The 26,900-nt window shown below is 41.0% G+C and overlaps 1 protein-coding gene across 3 annotated transcripts in view; it reads right to left on the bottom strand.

Annotated features, from left to right (window-relative positions):
• ctbp2a (C-terminal binding protein 2a) overlaps window positions 1-26,900 on the bottom strand; it is a 64,642-nt gene that overhangs the window by 36,103 nt on the left and 1,639 nt on the right. For all 3 annotated transcript variants that reach the window (XM_018696856.2, XM_018696855.2, XM_018696859.2), the window contains exon 2: window positions 7,959-8,119. In XM_018696856.2, the coding sequence (XP_018552372.1) occupies window positions 7,959-8,016 (58 nt within the window). In that variant the 5' untranslated portion in view covers window positions 8,017-8,119. The remainder of the gene's footprint in view (window positions 1-7,958; window positions 8,120-26,900) is intronic.

Here is a 26,900-nt window from a genome sequence, read left to right as displayed (position 1 = left end):
AAGGTGAGGAAGTGTCCATTTCCATCCAAATCTAATCTCAGATCCAACCATAGCGCGGGGTAGTAATACATATTTTAGGCTGTGAGGAAAGTCTCTATTAACATCAGCATATTGAGAAAAGTTCCTGAGTATCTCACAGAGGGCATGTGGAAACTGTGCAGGCATGTCCGTTGTCACCACTAATATCTTGTTTAATCACGGATGTGTAATTAGAGTAGGAAGAGATCAGAGAGGGAGCAGAGTAGTCTGCTGTTTGCTCGAGATGACAGGAAAAAGCTGATGACAGCGGCTCCAAAACCAATTGTGCAGATGACTGAAAACTTTTTTTTTTTTGGGTAAGGTCAGAGGAACATTAGTCAGCTTGATGTAAAAAGGAAATTAAAATGGGAAGGAGAAGAGGCAAGAGCGAGCCTTTACACAGATCAAAAACCGACTGTAAAGATGAATAATTAAATCAAAGCTGAGAGTTGGATGAAAAGAATCACTTTTGAAGCTCATTTTGCTTTTGCTTTTTTTTTTTTTTAATAAAGTCAATCAAGTTTAACAGTCATTTCAAGTATGAGTATAATTCATCACCTAAAGATCTTTTCTATTTTTTAAAATTATTATTATTATTTATTCTGAGTTTATGTATGTGCTCAAATTATGGTCAAAAAGATTTTGAACTTGTAAAGTGATACTTGTTTGTAGTTGTAAATCAAGCTTTGTAAACCTGTGAAATAAATCTGTATGAGAATTCCAAGCTTCTACATTTGTAAAAAAGATTTGTATTTGTAAAAATAATATCTATGAACAAGTGGTGTCAGTGGTGAGGTTACACAAAGGCAAAAAGGAGTGCTTTTGTGAGCTTCTGTGTACAGACTCAAAGCAGAAAACAGTGTAAAACTCTGTAAAAGTCTGTGAAGCTTAAGTTTTTGACCTTGTTTTTGATTCTTATTGGACAGTGACAGTCCAATCAGAGGGCAGATGGTTCCATTACCTTCATGGCTGGCTCACGTCCTGCAGGGTGTAGCTGATTTTCAGGACAGGTGACAACACACATATTGTGGGAACTTTTACATGCACTTTTCTGTTCACAGCTTTTTTTTCATAGAGACTTTTTTCTACCTATACGTGTAAATTTATTTTACAGGTTTACAAAGGTTTATATCACAACATCATAAGCTCAAAATCTTTTTGACCATAATTTGAGCCCATACTTATGTAAATTAGAAACTACTTTCCTAGATGTCAAAAGCAGAGACTATTATTTGTAAAAGACTTTATGTGCATAGTTCATTATTTAAAAGTGTGTTAACAGGCTTTTTTGAGAGTAGTAGTTGCTTAGATGTTTCCAGCTCATACAAATATATTCATACACGCACACACATCTATGTCAAGGGCAGCAGCCTATACTGTATATGAGCTCCCTTGGCTTCTTTGCCCAACCTTATCCACTCCTCTCATTACCTCTTCTGGCCCGGCTCTCGAGAGACTCTAGCTCTCAGTACAGCGGAGCAGATCACACATCCCCATAAAGTCAACCTCAAACAGAGAGATGGGGGCAGAGGTGTGTACTCAGGGTTTGCAGATCTAATCCTGACAGGCAAGTAAATCGCAGAGTTCTGTTTGTCTCAAACTAAACAGTGTTTGACTTTCAAATTATAATGTTCCTCCATTTGCCATACTTGCCAGACTGTGCACACAACGCCAGATTCACTGTAACAGAGGGATTTAGGAATTAAGCTAGGGGATTTTACAACAAATATAATACCACCCCAGCAGAAGCTTATAAGGACCTTACACTGAATAAGACTTTGACTAAAGCATACAGAAAACTCAAGTAAATGGACCTCATGCAAGGATGCAATTATGTAGTTCTTTTACAGCTAATAGATTTCAGAAAACTCTTAACTACAGCCTATATATATATATATGTAATATTCCCTTACAGGACTACATTCTTCCAGTATTAAGCATTAAGCAGCAAGTGGCAAGTCAGACATGGTATGTAAACTGTTACACAAGATGTTTGCAATGGTTTAATGCTCTGAGGTGGAGTCACTGTGTGTATGTGTATGTGTATGTGTGTGTGTGTGTGTGTGTGTGTGTGTGTGTGTGTGTGTGTGTGAGAGAGTGTGTGTGTGAGCATGCATGCGTGCACTCATTGGTGCATGTTTTAACCAGGTTAAATACTTGCACGCTGTACCAAACATTGTGTTCACATGCAACAAGCTCATTTGGAAATTTGCCGTCACTCACACTCACTCATCTATCTATCTATCCACCCACCCACACTCACATACACACACAAACACACATAAAGCACCACACATGCCCGGCTCACACGGTCCCAGATCCCCCATCCTGCCTTTTTCCGCCCTGTTCTGCTCGTCTTCTGACGTGCAGCAGAGACAGAAGCGGCTGCGGTGCTTCGTTAATGTCCCTTCTCATTCACACACGCAAACCGCCGCTAAAGCCTTGGCCTTGGTCTGATGTGCATACATGAATAGAAATCGCACGCTAACTCAAAGTGAATACTGCACTGCAACAGAAATAAAAACAACTGTCTCCTATAGTGTGACATGTCACGTATTCATGGCATGATTTGAATGTTAAACACACATTGACTTATGCATGAGTGTAGGGCAGAAGGCACTAACTGGAAATGGGATTACAATGCTAGTGCCGCTGCAAAGAATAATGGTGTCAGACGAATTGTAATGCACTCTTGACAGATATTATGTCCATGGCTGCCTTGTATGTGATTCCAGTGGGATTATTTGTCTCTGAAAGCATCTCCATAGGGACTAAATGGACTGTAAAATGGAGGTCGATGGCAATGAAGCTAGTACTTATCTAAATGACAATCATATACTCACTTGGAGTAACATTCTGAAATGACAAGCGGCCTTTTTCCATGGTGCTAGCATACATGCGCTTCACACACACAGCAGCGAAAGCCCACAAGCTCTCCAGAATTTCCTCTGTGTCAGCTATGTTATGGAGAGATCCCTTTGCCCACAATCCATCTCCTTAGGGTGCATCCTGTCACCCCACATCCCTCACCCATCTTTCATCCGGCCTCCAGGCTGATCCTAGAAAAGCCACAGGTCATTATAATACTTAGTGTTGTAGCTGGAGAGCTCATTTTGAAATGAGATATTTTCCAGGAACTCATTTCCAACTTTCAACAACCGCTAAGAGACATGCCAGCTCAAACAAAGGCAAATGCAGACAGTAGACATAAGAAAAGGAAAGCACTCAATATCAGAAAATTTCATTCAAGGGGCAGTCACACTCTCTTAATAATAACACAATCACACATGCCAGTTTGCTGCAAGTGATTATGAGAATTTCCCTCTAAAAACAACCCCTTCTATTATTCTTGTATCTGCCCCCCGCCCCCAGTTCTCCATGCCCCTCCTCGCCTGTCCACAAAGCCTATAAAGGGGTCGTGGGTTTTTTGGTGAGGAGCCTGGAACAAGCCCGAGGTGGAGTGGGTGGGGGAGGTGGAGTGGAGGAGGGCCAAGGGGGTGGTGGGTCAGACCCAGATACCAGCTCGGATGACCTCATACAAGAGCTGGATGCCAGAGCGTGGGGTGGGGGAGTGAAAGCACGGAGGTGGATGTAGCAGAGACCTGAGTCTCAGTCACACCCCACCCCACCCCACCCCCCTCAACCTGCAGGGGGAGGATGACATCAGGACACCCCCTTCCTTTGTGCCTCCCTGGTTGTCCTCTCTGTTTAATATAAGGTGTTTTGTTATGAAAAAGCTCGCATGAATAATTCACAGGCTAAATTTTATGGTATTTTAGCCTGACTGGCCACATTATTTACTGTTCACTGTTTAAACATTTCCTCCTGTTGTACACATGACAAACCAAGAGGCATTATCGAGCACTAACATGTTTATTTAACTGACAACTAAAGACACTTGGAATCACCATGACAAATTCCACTACCCCACCTTGTGGTGTTTGCGTCCAAGCACAGATTCACGACTTGTAAATCAACATTCAGGAACATGCTGTCGCCACGACCTAGTTCACGTCGCAACGCCTCTCGCATCCCATCTCTGCCCGGATCACTCAGCTAGCTCTGGCTAAACGGCGGTGGCAAAACGACTCGCGCTGCTGCCCAAGCCAATGCATGCTGGGTACACAGATGGAGCGGACAGAAGGAGACGCAGGGAGAGAGTGTCAGGGAGTGAGAGAGAGGAAAAAAAAGGGGGGGAATGAGAGGGAGTATGGGAACTGATGCTCACAACAGATGTTTGCCACAGTTCCCTTATTGCAGTTACACTCCTCCTGGCACTTAAGCAAACCCACAACAGAAGGAACAGTTGCACCATATACATTTTTGAAAGCTGATATCTAAACTAAACAATGCTGTTAGGCTTAATGGAGAAATAAATGGAGTAATCTGTGTAATCCATTAAAACTGACTTTACTGATGGATTTAAAAAAGCAAACAAAATCCTTCTGTGATTTGAAAAGTGTCAAAACAATTAGTTGATTGATCAATTAGTTTCCCACAATATTTTTCTAAATTAACTGATTGTTTTGCAGACAAATTGATGGATAAGAGCCCAAGGTTATATATTAAACATGTTTATTCAGCCAACAGTCCAAAACCAAAACATATTCAGTTAATTATTACCTAAGAAATGAGTCAAATCCTCACATCTTCGAAACTGGAACCAGCAAATGTTTGGTATCTCTGCTTCAAAAATGACAGCAACGATTAACTGATTAAACCAGTTGCATATTACTTTTCTGTTGATGCACCAATGGTTTCAGCTCCACATTTTTATAAAGTAAAACAACAACCCTCAGGGGAAAAGGGCAGAGGTGCAATTTCACCCAGCAAATATAGTTTAATGAGAGTGGATATTGTTTAAGTTGTCCTCCACTAACAAAAGTGATCACAAGACACAATGCGTTCAGATCTGCATGATCTACCAGCTCAGATAAAGCTATTTCCTGAGGAAAACCCCGATATTTGATTGATTGATAACTGTCAAAAGTAATGAATCAAGATAAAAGCCAAACATCCTCTGTTTCCAGCTTCTCAAATGTGATGATCCGCTGCTTCTTCCAGTTTAGTATCATTTGTAATTTGAATATCTTTAGGTTTCTGAATGTTGGTCAGACAAAATACAGACTGTAAGGAAGTCACCTTGGGTTCTAGGAAATTGGTATGAGCATGTTTCTGATTATTAGTTAAACAAAAAAATAACAGAAAAGAGTTGCAGCCCTAGTTGTGACCTTGCGTGTTTGATTTGAAAACCACAAAAATCCAACATGAAAGCAAAGGACAGTGAATCACATGAGATATCCTCAATCGTAAAACATCCACCGTTCCGGTAAAATCTACATTCCAGCACTGTGACGACTTTTGATGGGAGTAAACAGCCACACTTGATCAGCCATTTCGAATTCGATTTAGGGCCACAGGCACGGCTCAGTTAGCCACTCATCACAATGAGTAAAGATGTAATCAATGCACTCCGCTGTGAAACAAGTATTGGATTGACACAGTTACCCTCAGAAGATAAATGGAGATTAGGGAGGCTTCTCTCGCCGTCTCGCCGAGTGCGACCCACGACGCTGACGCAATCACAATCACTCCATAACGTTCTTGTTTTTGTCAATACACATAATATGAACTTTGATTTCTATTTCACGCCTCAGTCCCAACACTCTGTTTATAGATAATAGTGGGTGGCTTTGACATTATGGTGCAGAACACCCCATGCCTCTGGTTTTGAAATACCCTTTTTATATGGTTGAACAGATTTAACGCTACCATGAAAACGGCGTGATTCACCAACCTCTGATCTTTTAACTTCCTCGATATGAATCACCCTCTTCGACACATTTTTTAAGAGCAGCTGTGGTGACTAACTGCACCAGGGAAAAAAAAAAAAATCCCCACTCTTCTTTGGTAGAATGACTTCATTGTTGATAAGCAGAGGAAACATGGACATGGCTGAAGATGTCTGTGGAACAAATGGTGCAAATCAGAAAATATTGTTATATGATGTTTATCATATTGCCTCCTTAGAGAGTACACAGTCATTCTTTTGTGTTTTAAAAGAAAAAAAAAAAAGAGAGAGAAAAAGTGTTTCCAGGGTTGGTGGTTTGGAGAGGTTTAAGATGCCACATGTGGCTCTCATTCTGAGGGTGGAAACAGACAGCATCACTGCTTCATTTAGGAATCTATTATATTTTGTTTCTCAGTCTCAATGGGATTTTCCTCAGAAAGGGACAAATAGATACCTGATACTCAAGAGTTTTAATGTGGAGTCACTCGATATTGCTCAGAAAATCCAATGGTTTCACTTACACAGAGCTGAAGTGAAACTTGAACATCTATGTTCCTTTTACATGAGTAAGAAGACCGAAGTGAATTTATTGAATATGATTGATTATTTTGCATTTTATACATATATAACAGCATTACCCATGAGCCTGAGACTGTCGCAGGCTAATGGTTTGCATTTTGACAGACTGAGGCCAGTCAAGCGATGGAGGGCAAAACAGTGTAAACATTTTTTTAGACAGCGGTTGGAAAGTCCACATTAGAAGAGAGTCTGGGTAGATATTATGGACAAGGAAGAAGGGGGGCACAGGGCCAGGGCTATGCTTGAACCAAACTAGTTTATACAAGGTGTCATCCAACGATGTCCAAAGGCAGTCTGAAGTGTTTATGGCAGTTCTGAACTGCCGCGCTCAAAAGGCAGGATGAAAAGCCTGCAGCCAGAGACAAGGTGAGATGTTATAATGGGGATAATGGCACACACTTTTCTCTTTGAAGGCATTCACGGTGTTGCACTCGTGTGTGTACACACAAAAAAAACAGACAAAAGTAGTGGGGCTGATAATATTTCAAAAAGAAATTCAATCCCTACATCCTGTTTCAACCCAGAAATGGTCACTTGGTGCTTGTCATATTGTCGGTTTCAGAAATTAGGACGATTGAAAGTTGTGGAGGGAGAAGGTTTCAGACACTGTCTGACCATCTGAAAGGTACTTTGTTTGAAGCATACTGACTCCTTTACAATATGTACTGTATATGACAATGTGAAATGCCACAAGAGCTGAATTCTAACAAAGTCATTTAAGTACCTAGTACGCTAGGAACACATTTTACTTTTTCACAAAGACAAATGAAAGAAACCCTCAATGAGAAATTGCATGAGCTGGCTGCTATACCTCATTTCAGACAACTACCCATATTGTAAGAATTGTTGGTGCATGAGCATGGGGTGAGTATGTGTGCAGACACACATACACACACACTAAACAAACATTCAGAGAATCAGTGGCTCCAGTTGGTGGTTAAGCAAAGAATAAATAAGCAAAAACGAAAGGAAAATCTCTTGCTTTGTCTTGCTCTCTTTCTTGAGCACACACACATATAAATGCACATCTGCACGCAAATCAATCCCACCACCCCCTACCCAAGGCTCTGAGGAGTGCTTCACTTTATTACAAACTCCCTATTTCATCTCTACAGCAATCTGGAAACATCGAACTCAAGTCTCATTCAGCCATCAACCCAACCTCCTCTACACCACACTCACATTCACATGCACACACACACATGCTTTCTCTCTCCCCGACAGCCTTCAAAGCCAAAGTTTGGAGCCTCGGCTGGTCCCAAGGCTCCCTTTTGACACACACAAACACACTTATGCAAACGATCCCACTGGCTTTTCACTGAATTTGTAGCAGCGGGCTGAAAAGCTTAAATACTAGTGGAAACTTCATTTCCATATAACAGCAGAGGGAATTTTTTTTATGTCTACAATATAAACCTGTGGAATTAATACAAACACACTCAAAGTTACATGTGCACACACAGAAAGACACGAGCTCCCCACACGTGTTGCCAGCTTCACAAATCCACATGTACATTCAAAAAAGCACACAGAGGGGAAAGAAAGAGAGGGGTAACAGTGTCTGTCTCACCCTCACAGATCCTGTCCAGCCGCTGGCGTTTCACTTTATGTTTGTCGACCAGAGCCATCCTGTCACAGCTTGAAACGCTCTCTCCTCTCCTGATTTTCGATCCACCGCTCCTCCTCAAAATTTCCAATCCTCCGCAAGTTTAGCTAGATGATGTCTTGTACCTGAAATTCAACACAGCAGGGACAAAGATTCTTTTTGAGAAACAGTCTGGTAGCAACACATATTCAGTATATACGACATTATCTATCCTTTACCTTCGACAGGTTAACATTTCACAGCTTAATTTTGATGGATTTTCATTCCCATTTTTTCAATTATATGCTATCATCTATTTTTCACTGACTAATTAGTTGACTGAGCCATGAGGGGCCAGGCAAAAAAAAAAACTGAACATAATTCCTGCCATGTGGTGTTTTGTACTCGTGGTATCTTGACATTAACGCAGTCCCTTGGCAGGTCACATTTAAAAACACACTGTACGCAGCGACTTACAACAATGTTCAAGAAATGGGACATGACACATGTGCAGAGGTGTATGTAATGCGATTTTTAAGAAAAAAGGAACTCTATCATATACAATACAAAAACCAATAAAATGCAGAGTCAGTGGTTACACAGCCAGGTAATTTTTAGCTAAATCTTTAATCTAACTTTAAAGCTTCTGATAAAGCTGCAGCTGTTTTTGTCATGTGGTAGACTTGTGGCTTTAACGACTTTTTAACTTCATGCTGATTCAGAAACTGAGATAACTTTTTGTCGCTGTTGCACGATTTAACATCATGATAATCTGATATAATCAGATGAAGAGAGAGTCAAGAGCTCCTGAAAGTGCATCACAAGAAGTCAAAGAATTATCATCCGACAGCAGTCACGCACAGTTGTTTCCGTCTCAAAACCTCAGCAGAGTCTTGCAAAATGTGACTTTTGCCTTGCGGGGGTCCACTCTCCACTAGAGGGAGCCTCATCTCAAAAAGCACCATTTATTTGAATGTAATGAAGGAATGTCACTTCTGCTGCCTGAGCCCAAGCAGAGCAAAAGCAGACAAACACAGAGTGAGTGAGTAAATGAGGCGTTTTCACCAATCGTTTATGTTCAGTGACTGATGGTCCTCTAAAGAGCTATCTTCTAACTGGTTCCTGCAGAAGCCTGAAGGACACGGCACAGTTTTTAGGGACAGTGATAGGCAGAGATAGACAGAGGAAGGTACATGAATATACACACACACACACACAGAGGCAAAAAGACACACAAGCAGAAATGTAGGCTTTCACGCACACACACACACACACACACACACACTCTAAGGGCAGCGAGTCACACAAAGAATGTGGGTCAGTTAGTCAGCAGACAGGAGGAGGTTGTATCAGCAGAATAAAGACATAAAAGGGGGTTGGTGGGAGGGAGAGGAAAGTACTAGAAAAACATCATCTAACAGGATGAGTACAGTGTGACACCATCCTCCGCCTACATTTTAACTGTATCTCTTTCAGCGCTTTTCGCATTTATAACCCCACCTCTGTTTCTTTCCATGATGGCCTCTGGGCTCAATCCTAGAGTGCTGCACTTTGAGAATGGCTCTCACTTGACTATTTATATGATGATGTATTGATATTTGCGCTGTAAAGTGCAATTATAATCGTTATGTTCTGCTGGGGTGGAAGACAGGGCTGAATGATGAATTGATGCACAGCATTTTTATTTGGCCAGCTGTTGGGGCATTTTTCCCAGCTGCAGGAACGGGGGGTGGGGGGTGACGGGGTGCACTGCAGCTACGAATAAGTGATTTTAAAAGAAACATTACCATAGGTGCTACATTCCCCCCATGCATTCATCACACTATGAGCTCCTGTCTTTCTCTGACACTGCAAACACACTGCATGTTTTTGTGTTTTTTATCTTTAACTGAGAACACTGCGGCTTGCTACACCAGTCAGCTGTGCTACAGATTCCCTCCTCCACAAGGTAAGCCTTCCTGCCAAAGAGCTGAAGACCCACATGTGGGAGTCAGAGAAGTAATTGAGCAAGAGGGAAAGCAGGAAACAGTCAGTCAGAGGCGGGGGAGTCATACCGCCTTGGCTATGAATAGACTGGAGGAGACGTGCATGGGCATCTCTGACTCTGTGCGGCAGAGCAGCAACACTACAGGTCATGAGTGCATCTGGTCATTTAGTCATTATAAACTCTCCTGATACAGACTTCACTTCACTGACGACTGCCTCAGCGGACAAACTGTAATACAGGCTGCACCAGCCAGGTGCCTGCTAAACAATTCCTTAAGATCACACTGTTAAATAACATATGGTGGTTACACAATATGAAAATGAGGACAAAATGATACTATCACAATAGCTCTGTTAAGTCATTGGTCTTTGTAGAAAATGTTCTGTTGTCCAAATTAACAGTTATTGTGAAGTTATTATTCTATAATGATGCAATTCATAAAAGAGGAACACAACTAATTCCAGTGCACATTTGATTTGACTCGTTATGACACATAGTGTTAATTTCAGGATGATTATTTAGACCTGATCGATTATATTAATAGAAATATCCCTCAAATTGCTACTTAAAAAAGAACCTCAATTAAGTATCAGTTGTACTATTTATCACATATATTAGATATAACTCAGAACATGTACCTGACTCAGAATGGTAACTATCATCTACACCTGGAATCGTTTCAAACACGACATTTCATCACTTCTCGCTGGTGGTCTCAAGTGATGGGATGGCAAACCCCGTCGGCTCAGTGGAAGGGCCTCCTCAGCAGTTTGAGAGCTACTTTTTTAATTTTTTTTTTTTTTTTTAACCCAAAAACCCAAAGCTGCGGTGTACATGACTTCATTTCCATAAATTAATTCCAGAGATCTGACTCATGTAAAGAAGGAGATCCACTCCATTTCCAGGGAAAAAAAAAAACTTGATTCCACTAAGCGGGTTGAAAAGTCAACAACAACTTCGAGCAGAGCTCTCTGCCAGTGGAGTGCCAGAGAGGAAGTACAGTTATCCTGTGGCCCTTAGCACCATCGCTGCTGGATTGTTACTTGACTAAGTGCTGTTATGTAACTTAACAATAAGGGGACTGACCTGAGAGAAAATACGTACTCAGTGCTGGAGGAGAGGAGGAGAAAGTCTCTCACACATACACAGACATGCAAACGACAGAAATACACAACTCCAGGGATTGTCTGGCTCGGCATAGAGAGGGCAGGTGCTCTGCTCAACACACAAACAAACACACACACACACACAGCAGTGTGTTACTTGTGGCTGGGTAGTCATGTTCACAGGTTCTCTGACAAGTCTGTGAATATTACCAAGTCGGATAGTGACCAAAGTAACTGTTGTCAGATTTGACGAGTGATGCAAACCTCACAACATTCTCAGTAATAGAGGATTTTTTCGTCTTTGTTGTACCAAGATTTTGTCTTTGTGGGCTGAGAAAAATGTGTTTTAACAATAAAAAGAATTCAGACTTTTATGAGCTATAGTATGATTTATGACGAAGACATCTGTGTGCACCATTTCTGCAGTATAGCCAATCTGCAAATGTTACTTTGTAATCACATCTTGCCTTTCTACTTGGATGCATTTCATGCACTGTTGGACTCTGCACTGTGACTGCGACCTGCAGCATACCATAATTCCTGAGTGAAACCATTTTCAAGGTATATATACTGTGTATCTATACTAAGGCACTATAATTTCATCAGTTTAGCATGACTTTTTTTGCATCTGTGTTACTTAGCAAGTTTCTGCACGTTCTTTTTGAGAGTATAATTTATCATGGTTCTGATTTGCTCAAATTGACTTCTGATATCTAGAAATGATTGTCAAATAATCTTTAAATCCATCTGAAACTACTTTGATAATCAGGTAATCATTGAGTTGTTCCATGACAAATGTCAAATATATATTGGTTCCAGCTTCTCCAATTTGAGGATTCTGAAGCTTTTAACAGACTAAAAAATATGAATCAATCATTAAATAATCAGCAGATTGATCAAGAATTTAAATAATCATTAGCTGCAACACCACTGATGTAATATACATTTTTGTATATTTTTGTGGAATGCAGGAAGTGATCAAAAATCAACAGCAAAATAATAACAGTCTCTTAACCAGCAGTTAGAGGGAAAGCTTAGCTCCCCAGTGACGATTAAAACTGCCACCCAAACATTTTCCCTACCGCTAGCATGCACTGCTAGCCACTAAAAAGAAATGTGTGACAGTTACTGACGTCATATTGCTGGATTTCTGAGTAATAAAGCCTTTTAAACTTTCTAGAAATTCTATTTCCACGCAGTTGCATGTTTGGTCCACAAAAGCGTTTAGTTTCCCTGTGAAGCCTTGACTTCGGTGTTAATTTCAACACATAATTTAAATGCCACTCAGATGACAGATCTCAAAAATAAAGCTCTTTTTATGTACTTTAACAGTGGACAAATAAGTGGAGTAGAGTAGTGTTCAGATATAAGAGCTTTGTCACACTTGTGAATTGTGGCAGATGTTCACCACAGATGTGCTCCCACAGCTTCTCTACTCTGTCTCACAGAGGCACAAACAGAAGTAAAATTTTCATCAAAATGCTGTAAAAAAAAAAAAAAAAAAAAAAAAAATGTGTGCCAAACCAGGCATTACACTGCATTGTTGCAGCTGTTGCATCAGAGTGCTTCTCCATCTGACACCCTGTACGTCAAGAAATTTCACAAGCAGAGCAAGCCAGTTTTACACTTTCAGAAACATATCTCTATTTCAGCCCTTTATGTTAGATCTCTTTCACTCGCACTCATTCTTTTCTATTCCTTTTGTGAAGAAAAGTACATAAAAAGCCAGGCAGCCCAGGAGATCTTGTTTAGGTTGGTAATAGCGCAGAGTGAGGGAAGAGAAAGTGAAAGACAGAGGTCTTTTTCTGACTAAAGCCATATCTCAGAGGAGCATTCTCTCCAGATTAAGAAACCTGTGGGTTTGGTAAAGGTGTAAAGGCACAGAATGAAGTAAAGCTCCAGCTTTAACTTTGTCACAACATGTGTTTGACTGAAATATCTATGCAGGACGTCAACTACAAGGGTACGAGTTTTCATCTTGAAAAAAGAACATCTCGCGCTTTCTTTTTTTAGACCATCAGCCGAGCTTCCAGTCCTTGACCTCAGTGAACTAGTTTAACTATGTGAACTTGATGACCACCGGCCCACATGCACACAAAAGGGACTGAGCTACACAAGAATGGATCTGTAGTCAAAGAATCAAGCTGAAGGGAAACCTGGTGTCCTTTACACAAACTGGAAATAGTGCTCTTTTTTAAGAGCAGCCTTGTCTTTACATGTGACAACCATGCATTTCACACATCATTTTCAACATTTTTGGGGGAATAAGCTTGTTTGATTTCTTGCCAAGAGAGAGATGAAAAGATACCAATCTCATGTCTGTACATTTGGTATGAACCTGCAATCAGTAGGTAGGTCAGTTAGCTTAGCTTAGCCTACAAACTAAATATATCTTTTGGAAAGTAGCAATATCTGCCTCGTTTGATTAATCGATTACATTTATTTATACAGATTTAAAAAATAAGACATAGTATTTTGATTAGAGTGCTTTAGACAGAGCCAGGCTAGGTGTTTTTTTCCGTTTCCAGTTTCTATGCAAAGCTAGCAGGCTTCTTACCCTCGCTTTGTATTTACCACAGAGACATGGCAGTGGTATTGATCTTCTCATCTAACTCTGGCAAGAAAGTGAATAAGCATTTTTCCCATAATGTTGACTTATTCCTTTAACAGTTGGAATGAATGTGGTTTAGAAACCAGGACTAGATGCTATTTCAATGGACACTAGCTGCAGTAAAATCTCATTAGTGCAGCACGTCACTGGATAGGGAGACCTTACAGTCAACATTTTAAGGAAGAATTGTGTCGCAGCTACCTAAAGTGACTGCTTAAGAGTCTATGATTTATGTCCCCGAAAGTGCAAGACAGCAGAAAAAGAAGCAGCAGAGAAGAGAAGGTGGTTAAGGTTTCTCTTCTCTCATTAATCTGATAGTTGGGGCTCTGAGGGGCACGTAAAGCTGTCACTCAGGCTGCTGATTTACACCTTCCTCCTAACCTGCCAGCCCCTTTCTTCCTCCAGCCCTCCTTGTCTAAATACACCAGTTACTGACAATTACAGCTCTCCTCTTTCTACCTCTCCATCATCATCAAGATCCCCTAAGTCTGTCAGTCTATCTGTGCCTCTCCATGTATCCTTTCACCTCCTTTTGCATGTCCTGTCAGCCTCTGGCAGATAGCGTCCTTTTCATTCCCCATTCCTCCTTTACATCGCCTTTTCTCCAAAACTGTTTTCCCCATCACCCCCCCATCCTTCTCTCCTCTCAACTCTAAATGAAATGAGACTGCAGCAGTCCTAACTGCTGACTTGGGCTAATGCACAATTTTGTAATAATGCCTATTCGTTTAAGTCACCCTGGAAACGCATAATGGTGACATTATTGTGCACGGCAGCCTGTTAGCCTAACCCATTGAGGGCTTTCGGCGTGGCCTGCATTCCTCCTCTCTCCAGCTCCTTACATCTAATGAACTAAAACAAAGTCTGGCATAAAATCTCCACTAGGATAATTGGCAATTTATTTTTTTCACAACACCACTACACAACACAGACCACTGAAGACTTAGAACAATACAGAGTCCACGTTTGAATTAAATTAAAAAACACTGTAAACATGTCTCTAGATATTATCCTGGTATTTTCTTCCTCTACCTGACAGACTAGATACTTGAACACATATAGTATTTACTCATCTCAACTCATGGTATACACGCACAAGCAATCACACCAAAACCAGTGGCACTTAAGCTGACAGGTAAAAGGCTGTGTCTGCAATGCTTTTATTGTAGTAATAAATCTGCCTTTTCCACTTTCCTGTTGACATTCAATATGACAAAACTGACCTCAGACCTTCTTCTCTGAGGATCAAAGCTCAGTACTGCACAAACTAATCTTACACATATGAACAATACACTTAACACAATTGGACCAATTTCTTTTCAAGGTCTCCCTGGAGGTGATAGATGAGACCATTCTTCCTGATGAGCGCTAGACATGATAATGAATGCAAATTACAGACACCTTACAATGCTCACTGCTAAGTAGGATATACACTAGGTTGGTTAATTGGCATGAGGTGACAGTAATTTATGGTAACAATCAGTTGGATCAGAATTAAAAAGAGTTTGCTGTTCTTGTGTCCTACACCGTATATTTTGGAAGTTCCTGACTCGGATTGTGTTCATATCTTAGGTAGGAGTAAAGGCAATCTATACAGCATGCCAGCATCCGTATCTTAGCAATGCCATCATTCCTGCTCTGACCTGACCTCTAACCAGGAATACAACTGAACACTCCTTGCATCAGAAGGGAGCACAGCCTCTGTGGTTGGTGCCACAACTTCAAACGACATCTCAGGCAGGACAAAGAAAAGATCATGTGTGTATCAATTTATATTCACAAATTAAAAGTCTTGCCAGTGGCACATTGTAGTCTACAGACGGTGTAAAACTGTAATCAGCTGGTGTCTCATCTTGTCTCTCTCAGCTCTTTAGCACTTTTCCTATCCTCAGATGATAACTCATTAACACAAGGCCAGAGCAAAAAAAAAAAAAAAGTCAAGGTGTCTGTTATTATTAGTATAAGTCTAAACAATTTAGCACCATTTACTCAAAATATCTAACCTTATTCTCAGTGATTCCATACACCTCTCCAGAGTGAAATATTTAAAACCATTTAACTGTAGCATGATAGAAACCCAAGACGAACGACAAAAAAGCAATTAAATTTTAGGGCTATTGAATAATTATGCATCAGGGAGATGGCCCTTCAAATTCTTACAAAAAAAATAATAAATTTAATGAAAAAAATTAATGCACTGGAAAAGGGCCAATCTCTTAAAAACCTGGGGGAAAATGGCCCATTGAAGAAAGAAGATGCCAGAGTCCCATTTCAGGAGTAAATTTAAGATTTTCAGAGAAACACGGAGCATGACTAATGAGGGGTGACTGTAAAAACGACTGCTTCTGGGTCTAAGAAGTAAAGCGGGGTTTTGTGAAACCACACATACCACAAATACAAATACCTTCTTTTCCACGTTGGAAAATTTTGTCTCCACATAATACGCAATTGTTAATAAATTCCACGAAATCCCTTTTGAATCATTTTTAGTAGTAATTAGATACACTTGTACATATTTCAGTGTTGAGGTTGGCAAGTGCCTGTATTAATTGTTGAACTTGATGATCTGTCTTTTCCTACCTATTAACCACTGAGCACCTGATACATATGCAAAAACTGTAAAATCAATTAGACTGCAAATTAACTGTAGAGATGAGTTCACCATGTGAGTGCAAATGCTCATATTTTGAGATTTGGTTCACAGTTTCACACTTTTAGAGGAGGTAAATCATGAAACAGAAATGTAATCATCATTATAAGAGAGCTTCCTCAACCTTTATCTACATAAATTAGCCCTAATGTATCAATCTACTGTAACATCATACCTCTTTGACGCGTAAACTTGAAGAAAATTTGTTTTGGTATCTTTTACAAAGTACAACAGATTCGACAGCAGATGGATTTACTAATCATCTAAACTACAGATAGAAGATATAGCTTTTAATTGTATAATGAAATAATGGATTTTTAAATTGTTTTTCACTTCCTCATAAGAAAGACAGCTTCTTTAAACCACACTCTAGCTTTAAAAGATAGGCTGGTATTTAACACTTACTATGAACATACAAACAACTTCAAAGTCTCAAGATTACATTATTTATGGATCAACACTGCACTTTATTTAGACAATTTACTTAAACAAAGGCTAAGTAAATGTTGCTGCCAATCATTTCAAGCAATGTAATGTGATTTTTTATTTTGGGGGTAACCATGTATGTGCTGTTCCAGACCTAAATAAACGGCTTGTTACAAGGCTTTTTACGGTAATTAGAAGTCTTTGTCTTGGCATGTGTGAAATAAATTCAACAGTGCAGGGTCCATCTGGAGGACGCTTGGTAACATTTCAGATTTTTCATTACTGGTGCCAATGCTAGAACTGAGTTTCAGAGCTAAAACAAGATGGAATTTTTTCAGTATCTTGGTTTGGGGAATATAAACGTAACTATAGAAATCTTTTTTTTTGTTTTGTTTTTTTTAATTTAACAAAGTATGCCAAACTTCTCAGTGCATTAGCGTTTGTCTTAGCACAAGTATGGGCTCAAATCAATCTTAAATCAACTTCTGTAAAGTGGTGAGACATCAGAATTATTTGTGAACACCACTTTTCAAATTTCAAATCTTATCAGGCCTAATACACAAGCAGCCAAAAAAAAAGGAGCTCTGACTGAATAAGATGTTGCCTAGATTCAGCAAAGTTATAATTTTCATCAGGAAATCAAAGAACAGCACAGAGAATCTTGAAAAGTATTTCATGCAAACTTTAAATTAGTTGACTTTAGTACCCAAGGTTTTAAAGTCCAAGCCATACTGGCAGTGTGATAGCTAAAGTATGCTAGTCAGGTTAGCCTAGCTCAGCCATGATTTTCACTCACTAGGTTGTGAGCTGTGTGTTATCAAAGGTTCTGGGGCTCCAATGGTGTGAGCCACCCGAGCTCCGATTGCAAAAGGCCAGCTGAACCAGGTACTGCAGTAATCTGCCCAACACCGCACAGCGTAAATATCTTGTTAGGTTCTTCAACAGCAAACTATGTATAAGGTGAGTAGAATGTAAGGTAGCTGTGTAAATGGGGTTAAGTAAAGGCCAAGCTTGCCCCAGAGGCCAACTCACTGTGAGCTGAACGCCACTGACCTAGATTAATACCAACCACAGCAGCGCCAGGACTATTAAAACACCCAGGTTTCCTGTATCCTGCCTTTCTGTCTGCGTGTGAAATGATTCCATCTGTCAGACTCAGCTGGGTTATAAGAACACCGCTGAACGCTGCTGCCCACGCACACACACACACACACACACACACACATATAGACAGACACCCAAAAACACAGTCGTGTCGGCTGGGAACTCGAGCCAAGGTGGGTGTCTGGCTGCATCCAGCCTCCAGGGAAGAGGCTCTGAGAAACTCTGCCCAGCATAAAAGGCTCAAGGATGGAGAATCAGACGCGAGATAGCGACTGTAGTCATGATGGCGTGCAGTAAACCACAGAACATTTTGTGTCAATGCAACCTGAAAAGACCTCATTTCAGTGACAGCAGGTTTTGTCTCCCAAGTCCACCTCTGATGAGTACTTTGCTTGTGGAAGTCTCTTTTCAGCTTTCCTTGGTGAATTAATAGCTTGCTTTGATAAGGCTAATTAATAACTGCGTGTGTGTTTGTTTGTATCTGTCTATGTCTGTGTGCAAGTATGAGTGGGTTTTCCTCCTGCTTTTATGTATATGTGTGTGTATCAGGCAGGTTTATTACAGTGGCATGTTTCCCTGACCAAGGACAGCAGCTGGTATTCAATAGATAGCAAACAGAAGAAACACAGACAGCCAGCAAAGGAGAGCCAGCACATCCCTCAGCCACCTGTGAGCAAGAGCACACACAGATGAAACTAAGAAAAAAGAAAAAGAAAAAAAAAAGACATAAGACAAGGGCACAGACGGATTAGGAGGCACAACTGATATTCAGAGGAAAATAAGGGACAGAGAGCTTAGCGGTAGAGAAAAAAAAAGGAGAAAAGAGAAAGGTCAGGGATGAGGTTTATCCAAGGGAGAAAAGACACGGCCAAGTAGGTGAAAAGTGGAACAAAAAAGCTATGTTCTGTGAGTTATTTGAAATGTTTCAGTAGTTCAAACTTCCCCTGAGGCCGAAAACACCAGAAAACATATAACTTCTCTTCAAGTTTATCATTATTTCATCTTGCTGTGTAGAGTGAAATGAAAACACTTTTCTCATGGTACATTCTAGACAAGACTAAAACAAGAAAAAACAAAGGAGCCATAAGGAATGAAGAAATATAAAAACAAATAGAAATTCAAACTGTATTTTCCTTGGTACATCAATTGTACAAAAAAAGGAAACCTGCATTGACTGCATGTCTAACAGGATAATAGGACATCTCACTTTCCTCATATTGAAATTTGGTTATTCAACTTTTTTAACAGTTCACTACGGCTGTAGGTCAGATGTTGGAAGCTAGATAAACAAAAAGCAGCACGCACTTTTATTCTGCTCCTTAAATGTTATGTATTATAGAGAAATATATCTCTGCTTGATATGTCAGATGTGGTAGAAAGATGATGCTGGGAAATAAAAGCAGCACACACATGTATTATGCCTTAAAATAGCATGTCTGAAAACCCCAGGGATACCTACTTCTAACCTCACACAGAGTCCCGAGGGTAGTATTCACAGAGGACTGAGTGGGAGGGACTGAGAGTCTGTGGCTTCTCTTGAGCTCAGTGAAACATTAACCCACAGTAAATCCTTTTTGTTCAGGATCAGGAATCAAACATCTCCATACGGGCGAAAATCAAACATGTCTTTGTGCGAACAAGCTGACAAGTTGAAAAGCCAACCATCCCACCGAGCTTCTCAGCGGCAGAGAATCAAAGAATTAGCCTCGGGCTCGCCAAACATTGGTAATATCCATATTCATAATGGAGATAGCTAAGGTGATAAGACTCCATCGTTCAGCTCCCCCACTCGTTTTTCAACACTTCCATAACTGCTAGCAACAAGTAGATAATATGCCACTTTTCACCACAGATGAGTGATGAGAAGCAGGATGACAGCTCACCCTATTTAGCTCTCTATACAGCAACAAGTAGATAACTGCTTTTGTGTGACACTGTGTGGGCATGTGTGTGTATGAGTACGAGCGCTGATGCTCTGTAACAGCGACCATGCTGATGTCCACTGCTCATTTAAATCGTAGAGAAGTGCAGCCTCTCACTTAACAGTGTGGTTTAGGAGTCAAATGGTTTCATGGATATCTGCCAGATTTCCCTGTTTGGACCCCTGCCAGTATTTATGCAAGCAAAGGAGGCTTGAAAGCTTGGAATGTAGACAGTTTTAGCCTGAACTGTAAGGATAAACTTACAGCATTAAAAAAAATAAAGGTTGGGTTATCCTAATGGCCTAAGGGCCCCGTCACACCAGCATTAAAAACCATCATGCAATCAGTGGTGTCGCTCGAGGGGGCAAAGTAAATCTGTGAACATTTTTTACATCAAGTTTAACTTACAAGAAGCAAAAATTACAATGGCAAGCCACCTTGATGGTGCTGATCTTGAACAGAAAACTGGAGAGCTATCAGTGGTTATTAGCTATGGTGCACCATCCACTTTTAGAGTTATTGTGACTGATTAGCCCTAGCATGTTCCTGGTTTGCAAGCACATTAGTGGTTAGTTTGCCAAAAACAGAGGTTTGCATGTTGTTGCATGTTGCCACTGTACCACTGACTGTCAAAGTTTCCACAAAGGTGTCTGAATGGATCTGTTGCTCACTGGCTGTGACCAGATTCATATCATTCAATTGGGACACATTAAGAATAAGAAATCAGCGAGGGCCTTTGCTCTCTAAACCTATGTTTCATTTAATTATCAATTAAGGGCACGCCACATCTATGTGAAACTCAAATTCACTGCAAATTCTTATCTAATGACATTGTTACAATGTAAAACCTAGAGAGCAAGCAGTACTATGAGATCAAATACTCCACAAGCTGGTCAAAGTCCAGGGAGATCCCTGGCACTTGTGGCTGCCTACTGCTAACAAAACAGCTCATAATCAACTGAGGACCTGACGCCTCACTACAGGGCTGCCCAGCCAGAACCCCAGGGGCTCCCTGTCTAAGACTAGCAGCCCTACTCTGCCACACAGCATCAGCAAGCTTGTAAAACAAGCTGTTAAACTTTTATCTGTATCATAACCATCAGGATAATACACCACAGATGCCAGAATTTCAAAAACAGATTTCCCTCAGGGTCTTTTTCTGGATAGCTGCCATAAAGAAAGAATGTGATCATTTATAAAAAAAAAATTAAATAATAAAAAAAAACCTTCAGACTCCACATAATCAGTTAATAAAATGAGCTGATGCACCTTCCACAGCTATTAGAAGTAGCACTCAGACAGTGTGCCCGCATACTGAAAGTGTACATACTGCACTACTCCAGATTGAAACATCCTATTAGCCTGCACATTCACAGATCCATTAGCATTTAAATATGCAGGAGCTGTGCTCCTTTCAAAATGCCATTTTTACTCTGCTGCAAGGAGAGTTCTCCAGTTGTCATAAACAACTTTTTTTTTTATTCAAGGACCTTTTCAAATGTCAGGGCCAATCAAACACAACACGACAGGTCTCTGGGTGGAAAAAAAAATACAGCTCAGGGGGCAGAGAAGAAAAGCAGACTTATCATGCATATTCATGTGGTTGGAAGGGTTCAATGACTGCTGTCTCTGAGAATTGTGAGCAGTGGCAAAACAATTTGTGTGGTAAGAGACAGCTGGAAAAAAAGTAAGCTTTTAACTCTTTTCTCTCCCTCACCATGTCCAAATGTCAATGTCACAGACCCACAATGGCCAAAGCTCTGTGTGCCCACAAGTGACTCCCAAAACCCCAACTCCAACTGTTTTTTTCCCCCTGCCTTCTCTCCGTCAGCAAATTCGGGCAGAAAAGTTTTCTCTGTGAAGTGGTGCTCAGCAGAATGGCAAACAAACAGAGCCATCTCTCCACTGGCCAGGGCTCACTTCAGCACTTTAGACATCTCTTTCAGTTTAACAACTTGCCTAACATCAGCAGGATGGAGCCTCCTGACACAAGTCTATGTCAGCTGGACTGGAAAAGGGGCTCTGCCGACACACAATGGAACCCTTCCTCCCTCCTCCTCCTCCTCCTTTTCCTTCTCATGCCACCTCCCTCCTGAGACGCTGAGACAGGAGAGAGCGAGTAGGAAGGAAGGAACAAAAAAAAAAAGAAGAGGAAATAAAACACAATACATGTGCCTGTACTTTCTGTGTGTGTGTGCATACGTGTGTGTAGTCCTCTCCAGGAAACTTCACCAGCTCGGACAGAGAGAGAGCTGCACGCCTCACTGCTATCTCCCTCTCTATCTGTTTCTGTCTTTCTTGCTCCTTCACTTCCTGCCTCTCTTCATTAGTCTCTGTCTCTTCTCTCTGGCTCCAGCAAGGCACAGTCATCCAGGAGGACATTATTAGCTGTCAGCATTAACAACCGGCGTAGCAGCAGCGGCAGCAGCAGAGTCGGTTTCATAACAATGCTCACAGAAAGCCTCTTCTCTGCCCCAGTGAGAGGAACAGGCAGTCAGGACAGCCTGCTGCGTGCAGATGGTGCTTTGTCTCTGCTAGTTCCTGCAAAAGTGACACGCAGACACAAACGCAAGCACACATGTACATGCACACATAGTTGGAAGACGTTGCTGCTATTCACTCCTAATCCTCTGTGGTTTCCATGAAAGTTAATGGCAGGTGTTTTAAAGCTCTGGCTATGCCAAGCAAAGGAGGGGAGGTGAGTGAGAGAAGATCAACCCCCCCCCCCCCTTGGCAAACACACACACACACACATTTTTCCATGTTGGAAAGACAGTATAGTACATCCCTATTAGATCTCCAAACTACGCCCCCTTCATCCATCCTCATTCTCCCCCTCCCCACTCCATCACTCATCACTGGCATAATGTACACGCATGCAGTTGAGAGCAATTAGGACTTCTTCTGGAAAGAAAATGGCCAGTCATTAAGGAAGGAGCGGGGACTCCACAGTGTGATGGTTTACACCAGGTGGGAGGCTATTAGACAAGCCAAGTGGTGTGAGCAAACTCCCATGGTCATAAATACAAGGAACAGTAAACATCCTCCACTTCCCCCCAAACCCTCCCTGCTGCACAAGAGCTTTCCTCCAATCATATAATGAGTTAATAATTTAGAGAAATGTTCATTTATGCATCCTCAACATACCGTATGCACACTGGCCATACTGCAAGCTACAGTCATTTAGATGATTGGCCTTCTTCACACCAGACTCTTTAGCACATGTGTTACTAATAACATTAACAATGGCTCTGTTCTGTTCAAGTGTCCCAGTATGCCATGACAGCGTGACACAGAACCAGCAATGCCAGGATCCTGAAATTCAAGGAGCGAAAATGGAATTCTGCCACCATTTACTTTACTTTTCACACCTACTTTTACTACTGCGACATGTTAAAATGTCTTCAGTGAAAAAAATCCTACAATATTCTCATTAATTATGTACAAATAACAAAACTTCCACTGTAATTTTTTGTTCTGCCCTCTGAACATTATATAGCTGGAACAATCAGCTGAATTTGATTTTGAACAGCTGGGCAGACAAAACAAGCAATCTGAATACATCTCCTTGGGCTATTGGAAAATGTGATGAGCATTTTTCACGATTTTCTGCCAAAAAACTAATTGCCTAATCTTGACAATTGCTAGATCAATCATAAAAATAATCACTATTATTATTTTTAAATATATGTCACAGAAACATATGTTTTAACTCTTATCTTATGAATCTTGAAGAATTAAGTTCAAAGCTTGATCTTAGTTTTCTACACAACTTGCAAGATTATATCTATGAGACTCCCAGCCATTAAACACTAAGTGTAAACACTCAGATACACGATGAGCAGGGAAATGATGCAGTGGAGGTAATAAACAATACACCGAATAATGGAAATTTAATACAAGCAGCAGTGAAACTTGCTCAGTTAATCACTTTGGATTTCACATTTAAGATGTGGCAACAATTAATGAATGCGATTCTGCAGTTTTATATTTGATTGTCTCAATTAAAAAACCTTAATGCTTTCAAATACAGCAGTGGACTATAATTTGCTTGTTTTCTAGCCACTGCGCCAGCTGAACTGGGAGGGACTATTAAATGCATTATTTTGAATTGGCAGAGCTCACCAACAAGCCTGTAGGATGCCAAAGTGGCAGGAGCAAGCTACAGCAAAAACAGCTGTGAGAGTATGAAAAATGACTTTGGCACATAAGAGCAAACAACTGAGGATGTACAGTATCCATTTCTCCATACTGTATATGTCACACCAGTGGCAGACAAGAGTGTATGCAACCCCCCCTCCACACACAAACCCACACACAAAAAAAGAGAGAGACTCAGAGCGTACAGTATCTTTTAAGCATGCTGGGTAAACAAGCCTTATCAGTGGAGAGAATCAGACACCTGCTGCTGTCTGGTGCAGTCCACATCCACTCTCCCAAAACTATCCTTCATGGCCACAAGCAGAAAAACGACAACAGAGCACGTTAAAACAAACGAGAAACAGGTGCTGGGAAAAAAAAGGAGAGCACACCATTTACACTAAACACACAGTAGATTTTAAAACGTCTGTTCTTCGGAGACAAAACTATTACCAGCCAGCTTGAGATACGGTACAACAGTTCAGGAATAATGGAAATACAACTGTTCCTTCATCATTGTAATGCCTCTGAAGCACACGGTTCTCAATTTGCAAAGTGCACTACTTCACAGGAAAATCTTTCTTTTTGACATCAAAGCTTGAACGCAATCTAAGAATTAAGTTTTAAGATGTCTAAAGATCTAACAGGAATTTCTGCAGAATTTGTTAAAACAAAGAACAATGGTTCATATTGAAAAATTCTATTATGAGACTATGAAACTTTTTGCTAAACTGGATAATTGGCTATTGTTGAATGAATGTCTTAAAAAAAAAAAAAAACAACTATGAATTTCTCAACATAAGACAACAGCCACCGCATCACAAGTCCTGCAGTATAAATCCTTAATCCTCTATGCTCTGTGATTTTGCATCAGGGTGACTGACATCAGGCAGTACATTTTGGGCCTCTTGCAGATGGCACAGTGTAATTTCACACCCATTACCTCCTCCCCACAATGCATAGCACAATCACATGACAGTAAAATCCTCTCAAACCAGCTCCTATGGGAACTTTTAGAAGCCGTTAGTGGCCTGGCCATTATGGGAATTCTCAGAAGAGTTCACAAGAGCTATTTCAGCAGTGTCCAAATTACTGTGTTAAATGGAGTATTAGGCTCTGAGAATATGATTAACCAATTGTAATTGCTTTGCTTCTGTGACTTCAAAACAGGCAGTCAGTGCAAAATTCAGTTTTGTTTTGTTTTTGTTTTTTTTTACTGTTGCTGTGCCTCTAGCTCATCCTCTTTATAAAGTAATCATGTCAACAAAAAACAGACGGACGTGGCAGCAATGCAAGAAAGCAGAGGCAAGAATAAACATAACGTGTACCCCCTGTCCATAGAAACGCAAGTGCCAAGTGAGCGGGTGGCGAGCAAAGTGAGAGACAGCACCTGTGCTTTCAAAAACCATCGTCTCTTCCTGCTTCGGTGCACTTGCCCCCCCCCCACACACACACAGCTTGCCTCTCCACTACCCGGTGTGTTATAATACAGCAGAAAACACACAAATGAGTCCCCACACAAGCATGTTGTACAGCAGATCAGCCGTGTACATCAGCACTCTCTACAAGCACAAATCATGTTCGTAATCACAGCACACTGACTCCACCAGTCACCAGGGAATATCTGTTGAGGCAAATGAGTCTCCTGATTTCCAATACAAACACATGCACACACACACAGACACACACACACACATCACACACTGATAGCTACCATCAAGCACATGTATGATATCATAAATATTAAAGCCCTGGTTTCGCATTTTCTTGGCATTTTCCTCCTCAGCGATAAATCAAAAGGCCTGATAGGAGCTGCCATGTGCATTGTGATGCTGTCTGTGATGCATTTGCCTTGGGAGGGCCAGCTCTCATATCTGAACACATGCAGGCCACAGAGACGTGAGAGGAAGTTCAACCCCCAGCGGAGTTGAAGGTGGCAGATGAGGGGAGGGACATGGAGAGGCTGAACAGGGTAGGGCAGCGTGGCAGGTGGAACTGAAGGAGCTGGGAAAAAGGAAATCCCAGTAGGCAGTGACAAACTAAGAAGTACTGTATCTGTTGCATCACCAGTAAATAATATAATTTTTATTTTTTTTTTGGGGGGGGGGGGGGTGGTTTAAAGACACGCTCCATAATCTCTGATTAAAAGCAGACCGCCGTGAGACGATGATCAGATGTTCTTATAAACGTGGCGTTTTCAGGCGCAAAAACCTTCGCCTCTGGAAGGGTGCGGGCCACGGCCTGCATGTCATTAACAAAGGCCTTTTCTCTGCGGGCAGGCTACACTCTAAGTTCCCCTGCCTGTTGTGACAATGCTCAGGGGGGGTGATGGTGGGGGGGAGCAGATGTCCGTTGCCAGCAGCACATCTGCATACAGCCTCAATCCCCACCCCTTCACTGGCCAGACAATGGAGCCACCCTCCTCCTCCACCTCCTCCTCCACTTGAAGCTTTCTTCCACTGGAGCCTCCAAATGCAGTAAAAAAAAAAAAAAAAAAAAAAAGAAGAAGAAAGAAAGAAAAAGAAACACAAGAGGGAGAGAGGAGAGAGTTGCCTTTTGAGAACTAGTGCCCATTCTGCCTGTCAAAACTATGAAATGGAGGGATTACGCTCCTGCTTCAAAACGTGCAGGTGCTCATATGGGTGCCTGATTGGATCACTAATTAAGCTCTCATTAATTAGAAGGCTAAAGATGACAAGTTCAAACTGGATTTACACATGCCAGCTAGGAATGTTACAACTGCACAAAAACACACTTGCACCAAACTTTTGATCAAACTCTTTAAGTGTATGTCAATATTCTTCATGATTTCAAATAAATATCCATATATTTTTATTAGGAGTCTATTCATATTTGCAAAAAAAAATTCACCCATAATTGATCTTAATTGGACCTTTAATATGTTCACCATTACCATATAACTGCCCAGCTCATTAGGAACTTAATAAAGCCTATTCCCACATCACTATGAAGTGGAGTAT

The sequence above is a fragment of the Lates calcarifer genome, linkage group LG16_LG22, assembly GCF_001640805.2.
Source record: "Lates calcarifer isolate ASB-BC8 linkage group LG16_LG22, TLL_Latcal_v3, whole genome shotgun sequence".
NCBI lineage: Eukaryota > Metazoa > Chordata > Actinopteri > Centropomidae > Lates > Lates calcarifer.
This window is presented reverse-complemented; position numbering and strand designations above follow the sequence as displayed.